At 38.0% G+C, this 14,638-nt stretch overlaps 1 protein-coding gene across 6 annotated transcripts in view; it reads left to right on the top strand.

Moving 5' to 3' along the window:
- NALCN (sodium leak channel, non-selective) overlaps positions 1 to 14,638 on the top strand; it is a 240,299-nt gene that overhangs the window by 130,548 nt on the left and 95,113 nt on the right. For all 6 annotated transcript variants that reach the window (XM_048295894.1, XM_048295893.1, XM_048295892.1 and 3 more), the window contains 2 exons: positions 4,944 to 5,111; positions 9,599 to 9,790. In XM_048295894.1, coding sequence (XP_048151851.1) covers positions 4,944 to 5,111; positions 9,599 to 9,790 — 360 coding nt within the window. The remainder of the gene's footprint in view (positions 1 to 4,943; positions 5,112 to 9,598; positions 9,791 to 14,638) is intronic.

The raw sequence follows: 14,638 nt of genomic DNA, 5'->3' as shown, positions 1-14,638 counted from the left end.
TGAAGAGGCTGAATACTCAAACAATGCAGATTATTCCACAGTGGCTAGTCTGTTTCCTTGGTGAAGAAGACTAGTTGAAGCAGGATGCACTGCTGCTGCTCTGTCTTTTCTATTAGAGTAGGCTACAGAAAGCTTTCCCTTCAGTGGGAGCTGACTTGAGGAGCCAACAGTGGTGAGGATTCCCTTTGATAAAGGAAATGGCCAGATAGATTACAGCAAGCATATCTGGCTTTCTGATACATTTTCCAGAAGTTATGTTGGAAGCTGCTGGCTTTAGGAGAAGATATGTCTAATGAAATATCTCACTTGGTCCGTTCTATGGGTCACATATTAATACATCTGCTTAAAGTCAGTGGGTAAAATAAATGGATTTATTGAGATGCCCAATACCAAGAAAAGTAACCTGTTTTCATTGTTGAAATGAAATTAAAAGGCTCAAGAAGGCAAAGGTTAGACAAGAAGATAAAACAAATTAATCTATACCCAGATCCCATTGTTTGCATAATTTTGTATACCCAGTAGTAAATAAGAGATTCTGGCAGGCATTTCAACTTGTATGCATCAGTCCTGCTGATTAGGCAAAACCAGAATTTTAACAGGATGACTCAAAACGCCAGTGCAGTATCCTGGAAAGAGTAGAGTTTCAAACACATTTTGGTAATTTATAATGAAGATGCTAACTTTAACTGCTCAATACCTAGACAGAATAGTGATGGATGTTTGTTTCTTATGAGTCTTCCATTAAAACATGTTACAGACTAGCTGTCTTATTTGAGTTGCATATGATTCCTACAAATACTGTCTGAATACCAGAGTTCAAAACCAAGTGCTCCTATATAGTTTCTCCTAGATTCCTTTTGTAACCTGCCCCCTTGCACTGCTGCCTTTGGGTAGCTTTTGGCCTGTCCTGGATGAAGGAAGGATTGAATGCTGTGTCAAATCTGGTAGTGAGGGAGGGGCTAGAGGTCTGTGCCCTTAATCCCACTGATCCTCGTTGAAAGAATTCTTGTCATTCCCGACAGCTTGATAACCTTTCAGGTAAGACACAAAGAAAACAGAGTCTGTCACTGTTGGATGCTGACTGATAGTAAGCTCTGCCTCTGCCAAAAAAAGAGGCAAGTGGCTACTAGCAAAATTTAGTGTTGATGAAGGTGTCATTGATACCATAAAGCTTCCAGGTGAAAAAAAGGGACATAACTATCAGAGAAATGGCCCATTCCTGTTAGGTCCTCCTTGGCCTCCCCAAAGCAAAACTGACAACACGGTGGAGGGTGGCTGCTCAGTGGCTGCTCATGTCTTACACCTGCTTTTTCTGGTTTGCCATGTTTGCTTTTGCCTTGTCTCTACAGCAACGAAAGGAATTATTCCAGCTTAAAAAAAAACCACACAAAACTATAAAATTGTATTGCATTTCATGCCTAACAAAAAGTTCTAGTCAGATATTCTGAATCTTCTCCTGTAATTAATTACAAGGAAGGAAAAAATACAAGCTCTGTCAGCAGGAAGACAGGTGTATAAATGTAATCAGATGTTATGCAAACCATTTGATACATTTTTAAGTGCCAGTGGTTTGAATTCATTTGACAAGCATGTGAAATGCAAATGATCCTGCCCACACATTTTTAGAATAAATTAAAATACACTTAACATCATATTTGTTAGTCTTGTTCTAATAGGAAGCCTATGTGCTCTGAAGTGTGTATGTGTGTATTTAAATGGCACTGTTATTCCACCTGCTCTGAGCTAAATTGCAGCTGCTTTTGAACCACCGTTCCATTTTGCCTAATTCAATGCCCTTCTTCTTTTATGACTTGGTTAGATGTCTTGTCATTAAAAGTGAGCTTTATTTTTAAGGGTTTTTGCTAAAACATTTTCCTCGTGTCTTAGAGATTTTCATGTAAAGAAGTAGCTTCTTCAAACCTGGCTCTTTGAGATCCCATAGCACAGGCTGAAAAACTGGCCAGATCCACTTGAGGATAAGGGCATAAAAGCGTCCCTACACTGTCTGTGACTGAAAGCACACAAATATTTCTTAGTAGCCTTTCTTTCCTAATATAGTGGTTTGGTCCAAAATACTCATTACTTATTTACCTTCTGTGAGATAAGAATTAGGAGAAAGCAAAGCAGGTAAAAAATTTAAAAGAATATAAAGAACTTTATTAACGGACCTAAAAGAAAGGAAAAAAAAAGGGAAAAAAAACCCCACACCTTCAGAACACTTCTCCTCCCCCCACCTTTCTCCCTTCTCCCACTGACAATGTAAGAAGACAACCCTTGAGATTTTCAGTCTGTTTACCACTTCCATAATAACCTTGTTCAGTTCATTTAGGAAGAGGAGTCTCTCTTGCTCATGCTATGGAGATATCTCCACAAGAAATTCTCTCATGGCTTCAGTATCACAAGACAGCCACCCATGTTGGTTCTCTGCTCGCATCATGTGGGAGTCCCTTCTCCCAACTTACAGCTTTCCCCACAACTGCTTTTGAGGGTCCAATCTTGAGCTGTTGGGGTACAATTTTAAGGTTGAGCTGTTCAAAAACAAAGGTTCTCCTCACCCATCTCAGGGAGCATCTTCAGCTCCAGGAACAGAGGCCCTTCTCCTTTCCTGGGAGAAAAGGGTCTTCATCATCTTCATCTCTAGGACTATCTCTGGGAGCATCTCTAGGAACAGAGGTCTTCTCCTTCCGGTTGAAGCAAGAGCCCTCACCACTTCCATCTCTCCCTGTTCAAACTTCTCATCAAATTACAGCTGCTTCAGCATTTGCTTATTCCAGAACAAGTGCTTTTGCTCACAATTACAGTTTGAACGCTCCACCCCGCCATGCTTCATGAAATTACAATGGGTACTCTGATATATCATAGTCTATCACCACCATAGCTTCACAACAGAATTTCAGCTTCTAAGCATCTCCTCTTTCTCCTCCCTCAGGGTTTCAGCTCTTCTTTCTTTACTTTATGTCTGCAGGCCTCATCTATTCTGGAGGAAACTTACAGCACTAAAAGGGTTAATCTCACCCAGCCCCGCAGCTGGAGTCGCTTATTGTTGTTGGTCACATGATCTTTGCCAGGCAGCGGGGCAGCTTCAGCTGAATCTTCGGCCACACTGGAGAGGGGGGAGTGTGTAGAGCCCCGGCTCCACACCGTCTGCACAGAGCAGGGCTGGGGGGACCACAGGTGGAACAGGGCCGCACGGCTCCAGGATGGCTGTGTCTCGGCCTGGCCCCGGCTGAGCAGGGCCCGGCCCAGGCCTGCTGGGCCCCATACAGGCCCAGCCCAGGTACCTTTCCCAAAGCCGGAAGCAAGAAAACTCTTTCCCGGGGTTTGTCCATTCTTAAATGTGGACCACAGAGACGGTCAAAATTTTAAGTGGCTTAAAAATTGTCAATATTCGAACTAGCCAGTTGATAGGCTCTGTCAGGTCATAGAGGAAGCTGTAAGCACCTCTTTGCAAGAAAATCCGGAGCTGTGCTTGCTAACCCGTGACACCTAAGAAAAGGAAAATCTCCTGATTGATGGAGTGCTATGAAGCATTCTGAGGACATTTGAAGCCTGGTAACTATTTTACATGCCTTGAGGAAGCCATATAATACAGCTGGTAGCAGTGCTTGTAAATAGCTCTGTGGACTAGAGGAATAAACAAAGGACATAAGCTTCATTGTTTCATTTCCATCTCCACTCCTGTTTGTGACAGTCCTGTACACATAAAATATGTAAAGTTTTATTTAGCTATCTCCCAACCTCTCTCTTTCATGTTGGTAAATATATTTTTGATGGACTGTAGAGTTTAAATTTTAAATAATGTAAATACTTAACACAGCATCCCAGAGATTTTCACTGTCAGGGTCAGCATTAAAATCTTAGTCTCTAGCATTTTTATCCCCAGCCAAATTCAGTAGACCTCATGGCCCACAGTCAATTAGTCTCTCCATCTTAACAGACTAATAATGCTAGTCCTCAAAGGAGATGTAAGCTGCATTTTCTTTATTTTTACTGCACTTTGTAAGTATTAGTTGTATTTAGTTGTGATCTAATGTTATTTTAGAGTCTCTTTTAAGTCCCAATGTGTGTAAAGGGTCTGAGGAGAACATTTCTGAGTCACAGAAAAGTGTTTCCATTGCATTTCCTGTCTGCTGGACAGTGTGGAAGAGAGCACCTCAGAGTATATACAGTGGTAAAATAAGAAGGCACATGAGGAAGTGTGTCTAGCCAGAAGGATTTTTGGTAGTGAGAGAAGTAAGAGAAAATAAATCTTGAAGACGTACACCTATCCTTTTGTTTAAGCTGAACATTATGCAATTTACTGTGCAAATATTTCAGGAAAGGCCTCTGGAAGAATTCCAAAGTCATTTAATCACTACAGGTTGATTTCTTCCCTTGTAACTTCCCACCATGTCCAAGTTCTTTAACATTATTGTGAAAATTAACCAATTCTGGACTAACTTTGAATTTCAGCTCTTTTAAAAATTTGTTTTTGGTGCTTAAAAACCGTTGCCTCTTTTCTAGCTGTTTTGGTTGTCATATTACTCTGGATGTTTTAGAAAATTGAAGTAGAGGTTTTCAAACTAGAGGCCTTTAAACTTTGGTGTCTTTCTTAAATCTCTTAAAATCCTTCAGAAATCTCATTACTTCATAATTTGAAAAAAAAATAAGTTGTAAGTCATATTTTCTTTTTTATATGTGTATTTAAGTGAAAGATCATCTGGAGGGATTTACTATTTCATGCTTTGCAAATTGTGAAATCTACCTGTCTATGCTGAGTCTAGAAAATTTTATGAAGTGAAATCTATTATTGTTTCTTCTGTTCAGAATATGGTTGGTTTTGTTAAATATTATGAAGATCTTTATTTTTGCCATACAAAGCCCTGATAGACATCATGACATAGAAACTTCTAATTTAACTCAGTGTTTTGAATGCATCTTTCTTATTTTATATATCCGTCTAGGTTGCTTTTACAGTTCTGTTTGATTTAGAAGCTCTTTTGAAGATCTGGTGTTTGGGTTTCACAGGATACATCAGCTCATCTCTTCACAAGTTTGAGTTGCTGCTTGTGATTGGAACCACTCTCCATATTTATCCAGACCTCTATCACTCTCAATTTACATATTTTCAGGTATGATCAGATACTTTTACTTTTTACCCTATATACCAAATTAAAACATTACCCATCCACATTTCACACAAATTTCAATTTTCTCACAGTATTGCCTCATTTTGAGAATAACTATAAAATAACAAATCTCTGCTTTTAACTGTGTTCATTGAGTAGATTTACAGAAATAGGATTCTTTCTAACATTGCTGAGAAGTCCTTTCTGTTTTCAGTAACTCCCATTTCTTACCTAAGCTTCACTGCTCATTAAGTTCTGTTCTGTTTCTTCACTGTTCTTCATTGAGCCTTGACCTTGTACACTGCTGTTTATAACATCACCTTCCAGTAGTGTCCACCACTACTCTCCTGACTGCTCTCCTTGAGGCCTCAGTTCACTTGCTGTTGCTTCTCCAAATTTTCATCTCTGTGGCAGTCACATGCCTAACTAAGATACTGTGGGTCTTCTGAGGTAATTTATCCAGAGTCATCCTAGACTTGGGTTTTATAGTTGTCCATCTATTCCTTATCTAGAGGAAAAGTGTGTTTATTTAGGCTCTTCCTGCATTTTCACTTGGCTGAAGAGCAGGAAAGAGAGACAAAAAAAGACTGATTAATTCTGACTTCTAATTCTTCTTGTCAGCCAGCCCAACCAATTCCCTATTCATGCTCCTTCAAGTGCTTAGGGTTGTTCCAGTTTTGGGAGAAAGCACTGGGATTCATTATGTGTTATATTCTACAGTGCTAAAGAAAGGGGTTTTTTTAAGAATATATATATATTAAAGGATTCATATCTGCCCATTATTCAGCAATGGATTGGCATGGTGAATACGTAATACTCAATAAAGGCAAATAGTAAATCATCAGACAGACTCCTGTCAATAAATGTGATTAGTTATAGAGACACATCTTGTAATCATGAGTACAATATGGGGGAAGCAGTCTCCCCAAGTGTGGGTTGAAATATAATTTTTTTTATAATTTTTATAATTTTCAGATTTCTGCAAATGTCATCCTGTATTTTTTCTAAATGGTTCTGCAGACCTGCTCAAGAAAGCTTTCAGGATAAAAAAAAACTATTTTGCTTTCAGCTGATATCATTTGAAGACTTTAAGTCATTCTAGCTTTGATTTTCCTGTCCAAATATGTAGAATGTTGTTACTCAGTGCAGCATGATACATCTAAGGTGCAAGAAAGGATGATCTGTCAGGAGTATGCCATTGCACTCTTGTGTCAAAAGTACACAGGGAGCATAGCTGGGAGCTCTCAGTTAAAGCAGTCAGCAACTTAGTTAATAATTGGTCTGTATTAAAACATAGTCCACTTATGACTGGTGGTTTCTTTGTAAGAATTTTTAGTATAAAATATGAATGTTGGACTAAATGGATGATGTCATCACTAACTCATAGGATTGAAAGTGTAACTAAAATGTAACCAGATGCTGATAATAAAATAATGTCTTTTTAATTGATTTAATTAGTTTAGTGGAGCAGTGGTGGTGGCGGTGGTGGTTTTTTTAATTACACAGTGCTAGCTTTTATGAAAATTTCAAGATGCGATGTTTTTTCCAAAGTCTATGAAAGACATACGTTTTACAAGCAGAAACACCTGCTACACTGAAAGATTTGGGTTGTATTTTGCAATCCAAATCCCCTAGGAGGCAAATGATTGGAAGGTTTCAGAACACCTTTGATGTCAGCATGTAAGGTACACACGATACTCCTCCACAGTTAAGTTCTGGGCAAGCTAGATAACACATTTTCAAATCAACCGAGGTCAAAAAGTCTTTTTCACATGAATATGTCTTAATGTTAGGCAGATTTCCAGGCATTTAGGTATTCATGATGACAGGGTAAATGTGTTCCTTGTCAGCCAACAAAACAGATTACTGAAAACAGAAGTCCTTGACACATTCCAGAATAGCAAGCATGAATTGTTGTTTGGCTTGTCTAGTCCTCCTTGCATACATTTCAGTTTGCATTATTCATTAGTCTGTATCATTACCTTTTGCCAGCACATCGCTCACTCTTTACTACATTGGCTACTGTCCACCCTCCCACCTATCTTCCTTGCATTCACTGTGCATTCATTCAAGACACTTTGCAAAGCCCTCTGTGAAAGACTACAGCAAAGGACTGTTACATGGCTATAATCTGTAGGACATAAAATCAGTGGAGAAATGACAGATTTTGCATATTATTGCAGAGATCTGTAATGAACCAGCATAAAAGGGAGAGGTTTAAACAGAATTAAACCTATACTGGACTGAAGTGATGGTATTGTATTTGTGCTTGGGGAAAATACTGCTGACTCATTTTCTGAATAACTATCATCCCTTGCAGGAGATGCAGCCATTATTTGTAACAAAGCTGTGGTTCCTTTTTTGTATTACTCATTTTGATTTGTTTTTAATATATTTTTAAATCTAATCCAAATAGTGCATCTTCTACAGCTCCTAAATTTAATACAATTTGCAGTCCAATTACACAAAATGCATAAATTCATTAGAATGTACTTTTGCTAGATTCAATTTGTCACCTAATGAAAATAAATGAAGAAACCAAACAGTATCAATAAGATTATTGTGTTGCTTAAAGGTCAATTAAAGTTCCCCAAAGAAAAGGGAAAAAAGTAATGCAGATAATTGAGTTTATCTAAAACACCACTCAGAATATCAACTAGTATGAAATCTTCTCCCCACTGGGGTTTGTGTTGAAACTAGCATTGATGGGAGCAGAGCTAATATTTACACCGCGAGTAAATCTTGTAAGTAAGAAGGCACCGTGTTTACATGTTAATGGTACTTGGAAATCTCACTCATCTCACTGTCTGCCTTAGTAGCCAGTTTCATGAACTCAGATTATATGTAATGTAGTCAAGGTACCAATATGAAACAAAGGACTTTATTTCACCTTGTGCTAACGTTGTGTAAATTAAGCTGTCCAGTGTAACCCTGAATCTAGGACCCTTGTTTGTCTTTGCCACAGAAGACAGCAAAGGCTCATCCTGTCTCACATAAGGGCTCTGGTATGCTTGGAGTAAGCTGCTCTCTTGAGCGGACTCTCTCTCTCTCCCCTTTGGTAGTTGAATCTAGATGATAAGCATATTCTGCATACCTTACAAATGGGTAGGAGATAAGCTTCATGTGAAGTCCAAAGGTATACATTATTAGAAAGATACAGGGTACAGTAAACTCATTATATGAACAACTTCTGTCATACTTATTTTCTTTCCAAAAACAACATAGTAATAGTATTTGACTTGTACATAAGGTCAGCCAATAACTGCACTGCAATTCCTACCTTTTAGTTCCTGTATGATTCTTGTGGAAATCCAGGTAATACCTTGGAATAGAGTCTTTTTCTTCCCTAAGAATTGCAGAATCTCAGTTGCCCCATGTGCTGTCTGGTGTCTTCAGCAACTACTGTTGCTGCCACTGCCCTTGTTGATACTGATGTTCATGTCAGTGTGTCAACATCAATGGCAGAAACAGGAAAATCAGAATTGTGAGCAGCTCTTTCAAGGTAGACTCAGCAGTGAATGGGTGAGGAGTTCCACACAAGGTCAAAGTTTTGCTGCCACTGCTGAGAGGTCTGATATGTCAGGGGCAAACAATGCTGTTGTGTGATACTGAGTTTTTCTGATACTGAGAAGCACCACCCAAAATTTCCCATGCTATATATAATATGAAATATTATAAAAAATAATTTATGCTCATTACCAAATTTGCTAGGTTATGTGGTATGTAATGCCAAACAATTTTGCCTCAGGTCACTGAAATGGAAAGATGATCTGTGGAAGAAGACTTGGCAGTTCTTTATGTGAATATTTAACCTGGTATAACAAATATCATAAAATCAGAGAAATCTAAGTTGGAAGAGGCCTTTCAACGCCATCTCATTGAGCCCACTGCTCAAAGCAGAGCTTTCATCAAAGACTGTTCAGGATGCTGTCCATTTAGTATAATAATGACATTTTAACAGTGATGATAATCAAACTGGAGCCATTTACCTAGCCCTTCAGGAGATTCTCAGTTACTAAATCCAGACTGATGTGCTTTGACTCCTGTCTGGAGCTGTTCTTATGTTTGGTAGCATACTATAAACCTCCTTTGGTCTCTAATTCCACATTGCATTCAGATTTAATATCTGTGATGTGTTTTGTCTATGTTTTTTGTTCCCTTTGTTACCCCAAAGCTGGCTTTACCCAGTTGCATTTCTGCAATGACTGTTCACGGTCGGTGAGTTAACTATAGCCTTGGAGACCTTGGGTCCTCCCATGCCTGTACTATCATCCCATGCCTGTATGCCTCAATGCTGCTTATGTTCCAGGTTTTGTGGTTTTAACCTAACACACAACTTGCCATCTGTTACAAGTGGTAGAAACTTGATATTTATTGGTCTACAAGGCTGCAGGTCCCTTTTTGTCCGTTAATGTCTGATATTTTGAACATTGTTGATTAATGTGATCATCAAATAATTGATACAGTTGCATTTTTCTCTTTCCTTGCAGGTTCTTAGAGTAGTTCGCCTTATAAAGATTTCTCCTGCTTTGGAGGATTTTGTGTATAAGATATTTGGACCAGGAAAAAAACTTGGGAGTTTGGTAGTATTTACTGCCAGCCTTTTGATTGTAATGTCAGCAATCAGTTTACAGATGTTTTGCTTTGTGGAAGAACTGGATAGATTTACAACCTTTCCAAGGGCAAGTATAAAAAGCACTGATTACTCATTCCTTGTTACTATTTTCTTATAATGGATATTTTCTTACCATGGATGGTGAACTTGGCAGTGTTTGGTTAATGATTGGACTCAATGATCTTAAAGGTCCTTTCCATCCTAATGATTCTGTGATTCTGTCGTGATTTAACCTGGCCAGTAGCTAAACATGACACAGCCACTTGTTCAATCCTCCCCCTGCAGTGGGATAGGGGAGAGAATTGGGGAAAATAAGTAAAATTTGTGGGCTGAGATAAAGAAATTTTAGTAGGACAGAACTGGAAGGGGAGACAATAGTGATAAAAGAATTAGAATATACAAAATCAGTGGCTCACAATGCCATTGCTCACTATATGTAGACCGATGCTCAGCCTGCTCCCAATTTGCAGCCTCTAACCAGTTTTGCCCCCAGTTTATATGGTGACCATGATGCCATATGGGATGGGATATCCCTTTGGTCATTTGGGGTTGGCTGTCCTGGCTGTGTCACCTCCTAGCATCTTGTGCACCCTCAGCCTGTTCACTGGTGGGGTGAGAGGCAGGAAAGGCCCTGACTCTGCGCAAGCACTGCTCAGCACCAACTAAAACATCAGAGCATTATCAACATCATTCTCATCTTAAATCCAAAACATAGCATTGTGCAAACTACTAGGAAGAAAATTAGCTCTATCCCAGCCCAACCCAGGACATATTCTATCATGTGTGTTACATTAGCAGTCTTCCTTTCCTTCTGCAAAACATGAAGCAGTTTATCTCCATATGTATAGATTAAAAAATTGTATTTTCTGGGTGTAATAGTCTTCCTGTAGTCCTTCTGTAGTGAAAGCCATCTTTCCTTGAGATAGGTATTCTATTTGTGCTGTCAAGGGAACATAGAGGAATTTTACCTATGCACCGTGATGATGACACAACACACTATATGGCTTAACAGTACTCTAGCATGTTACAGGAAGAGGATTCATGTCCACAGGCACAAATATCAATCCAAGAATTTATGTAAAACATGTCTACACATGAGTTATATCTTCATATTATGAAAGTGGTTGTTCTTGAATTGTACAGGAATGCTTGTTTTGCATGGAGTTATAAAACCTGTCTGCATTGACATAGTAAGTGTTTGCCTTTTGGGTATAAATAATGGATATTTACGGGCATTGTGCTAATTCAGAACAGAACATTGAAAATCAGTGGAAATTGGAGCTAATGTATTTATTGAAGCACACTGTTCTGAATGAAAATAATGCAGTTTCTTTAATAGTGGATTAGACTGAGTGTACATGGATTGGTTCCAGTGACAATTTATTTGTTTCTGTCATTCCAGTTTGGTTATCCAATGTATCTATTTTAGTGAAAGTGCATTGGTTGGAACAATTAAATAACAATGAATAAGGCAGCCTCAAGGGTCATGCATTTAGTGAACAAAATGGCTAAACAACAATTTGTAATTATCAAGCTTCAACTTGATGTATGGGAAGCTGGCCATCAAATGTGAGACAAAAAAATACCTACCCACAGGGAATAATGTGACACCATGCTTTCTGTTTTGAAAAACATGCTTAGAAAAGCAGCCGGTAGAATTAGATATTCAGTATAATTCATTAAATGCTGAAGAAAGGAAAAAAATGAAATAAAATTTAAGCTTTCCTAATTAAGTCAGGTCTCTAAATCAGGTGATATTACCACCATATTCTGTGCTCAATTCCCATGTAAACCTTCTGAAAAAAACTTCGAACTGCAGGTTTCAAATCACCATGGAATTTTGTTTTAGGATTATTTTATTATTTGTGCAAAATGTCAATGAAAGTCCTGAAAGAATAATTGTGGTATGACTAAGACAGGATTGCAATCACCTGCACATTTTAACTAGATAAATTGATACAAGTACCTGAGAAAAATCCACTTGCAATGAAAAATTTCCAATTTATATCAATACATTAGTAATGTTTTGGATTATTTTGAGCATTTTAATCTGCTGCCATTTAAGCTTCAATAAGGTCTTCTAGCATATTGAATTTTAACAGGTGTATGAAAATACTAAATCCCTGTTTGAAGGGTGATAAAATATTCTCTCCAACAAATTAAACCATGTTTTTACAAACAGAGAATGTCTTTACTTGTCTTCTATTTTCTGACTTAAGTTCTGGAAAAAGAAAAGAGCTGTTAGCAACAATGCAAGAGTGTTCCAGCAATAATGAATTGAAATTATACTTTTCTTATCATAGCCAGAAGCATGAGTCTCTCATTATTTATTTTTTTATTTGTATTCATATTCACCTTGTTATATTTGTTTCAGAAGTGTAAAATTTACAGTATGTGGTTTCTTTTTGCAGTTTTATAGTGCAGCATCTCTTAAGAGGTTAAAATTTAGCGAAAATTTTGTACTCAAAATTGTGATTGATGGTGTGAAATAGTGGTATCCCTCTAAAGGAGTGTGTCCTCCTAGCAAAGTCTGGGGAGTTCTCACATTTTCTGCCCTGAATAAAGATCACTGAATCAGTTTGCAATAAGACAATTATAATTATTTTCAAAACATAACTGAAGACAGAATATATAACATATGAGATGATATGAAGTCTGCAATACCAGAATTTGCTAAGATAAATTATTAAGAGCTTACTCTCAAAGAAGAGCAGACCTTAAATAGCCAGGACTGTTACTGTGAGTTTTTTTCAGTTGCAAATACAGAGATGACAAGCATGATGACAAAAATGGTGACACTAGAGGCTAAATTTTGAGTTTGTATATTAAAGTGCTTTCTACACTGAAAGAGACAAAACCTAAAATAATTTTGAAACTAAGTGCTTTATAAGAAGGCACAGTATGGGTTTTGGAACAAATAGACCTCCTCCTTTTGCTAATGCCTCTAAATTGCATGTTTTCACATGGTTTCCTGATGAAAATCAATAGGCACAAGCTCACTGTTGCCATAGCTACTAATTTCACCCTTCTTTTGGCCATTACAACATGCCAAATGGACTGGCTTTCTCTCTAATACTAAGTATAAAAATATAGATGTTTGCTTTACTGTTTTTAACCAATCTGCCATCTCTTATTTTTGCACATCTTCTTCACCTGCACATATTGAGCCATGAGGAAGGACAGGGCCCCCTGAAGAAGGAATGGGAGGGGGAAACTGTTCAAATAGGTGTAAGGTGGCTGCTAAGAAAATTCACTGTATGGAGAACAAAACACATTGTTAGTGTCCCTGACTTCCATGCCCTGGTTTCTTTTGGAGTTTGGGGCCATGTGCTGACTGCTCTGTGTCTCAAGTTACAAAGTTGGGAATTCTGCCCTTCTTTTAAATGGGTCAACACAAGATGAAAGCCAGGCCCAACTGATCACAGCAGCAATAATCCCTGAGTTTTCACAAAACCAAGTCTCTGCTCCTAGCCTTGAGCTTGGAGAAAGTTCATTATGTGAAATACTAGTTCAATCTAAGCAACACGTATTAAGAAAAGATGAACAATGCAGTCTTAATTCTCTGATGAAGTTAAAATCTCAGTATCACTACCACATTTTTACAGGACGGTTACTCTTCTCTCAGGGCATCACTGAGCCCTCATGACTGTGTCAGAAGGAAAACATAAGTTTATGCTGGTAGAACAGTTTGCAAGGATGTTACAGCAATGTCCTAAACCCCCTTAATTTGAAGAAGTAATTCCAATGATTGTAGAACTGCTTCTATGAATTAGGCCAGTGGAATTTGGTCCCTAAAATTTTGTGGACAAGCACCAATTACAAGACAAGCGCATTATAATTCTAAGTAATAATTTGTGTGACACCACCCCTGTAACAGTTGGACAAGATGTCAGAACTGGCACTTTGGCTCATATATTCTACCAAACCTTTGCCAATCTTACGCTATAAATAAAAAGGTAGTTTGACTTCCATCATCAAAACAGCTCATTAAGTAACAGGGCATAAATACTCAAAGAAATTGACAGTCTTTTCTATAACACAAATTAATTCAGAAAATCACCATTTGCATAAATTTCTAAGTCTCGTCTTCACAGATGTTGATTCTGTCAGCTGGTTGCATTTCAAATTAATTTTAAAATAAACAGTGGGAGGTACACCTTTCAGCTTAAAATAACTTGCTCTAAAGAAGATTGCTTGGTGCAAAGCACATATTCATTGTGCACTTCTTTATTTACTTAAAACTAATGTTTTGCGTTGTACTGGACTTCAATGTTATAATGAAGTGCTTAAATTATATTGAAAGGCCATTTTATAAAACTATATGCTTTATGCACAACTGGTTTGGATGGAAGATTAGATTTTTTGACATTAGAAGAATTTCTTCTCCACATTAATCTAGTGCTTGTATTAATGAGGAGTCCACAACATAGTATTGAAGGTATTTTTATACCTTGAAGAATTAAGTAAAATATGTATTTTCTAAAAGCAGTAAGCTGTGGCAATTAAGTGTGGTTCAGAAGAAAGGATACTGCACTAGTTAAGTTATCCAGTCCCTCAGGTGTTTTTAAAGCTAGCAGTGGGATGTATTACTTAATGTAGTGCCCACCTTATGCTTCAGCAAGGAGTGCCACACCAGCCAGGTGCAATGGCCACTGGCTCCAGGGATGCTCTGAGTGCAGCCAAATGACAGCTGCCTGGTTTAGCTTCAACTCCCCGTTACAGAGGGAACCTGAGACCAAGAAGCAGTGCTGAGCACTTTAAAATATGTATTCTTTAAATCAACAAAGGAGAAAAAGCTTTAGTGCTAGAATCCTTATCTGTGGTCAATAGATGAATGGACAGGCAGTATCAGTGGTCTTCTGATACTGTTTAGTCAACTTCCTTCCTGCTTCCAGCAGACTTTCTCCAAGGCAAG

Source organism: Corvus hawaiiensis, chromosome 2 (assembly GCF_020740725.1).
Source record: "Corvus hawaiiensis isolate bCorHaw1 chromosome 2, bCorHaw1.pri.cur, whole genome shotgun sequence".
Classification (NCBI taxonomy): Eukaryota; Metazoa; Chordata; class Aves; order Passeriformes; family Corvidae; genus Corvus; species Corvus hawaiiensis.
The sequence above is the reverse complement of the archived record's forward strand: the minus strand, read 5'-3'. Positions and strand labels throughout refer to the sequence as shown.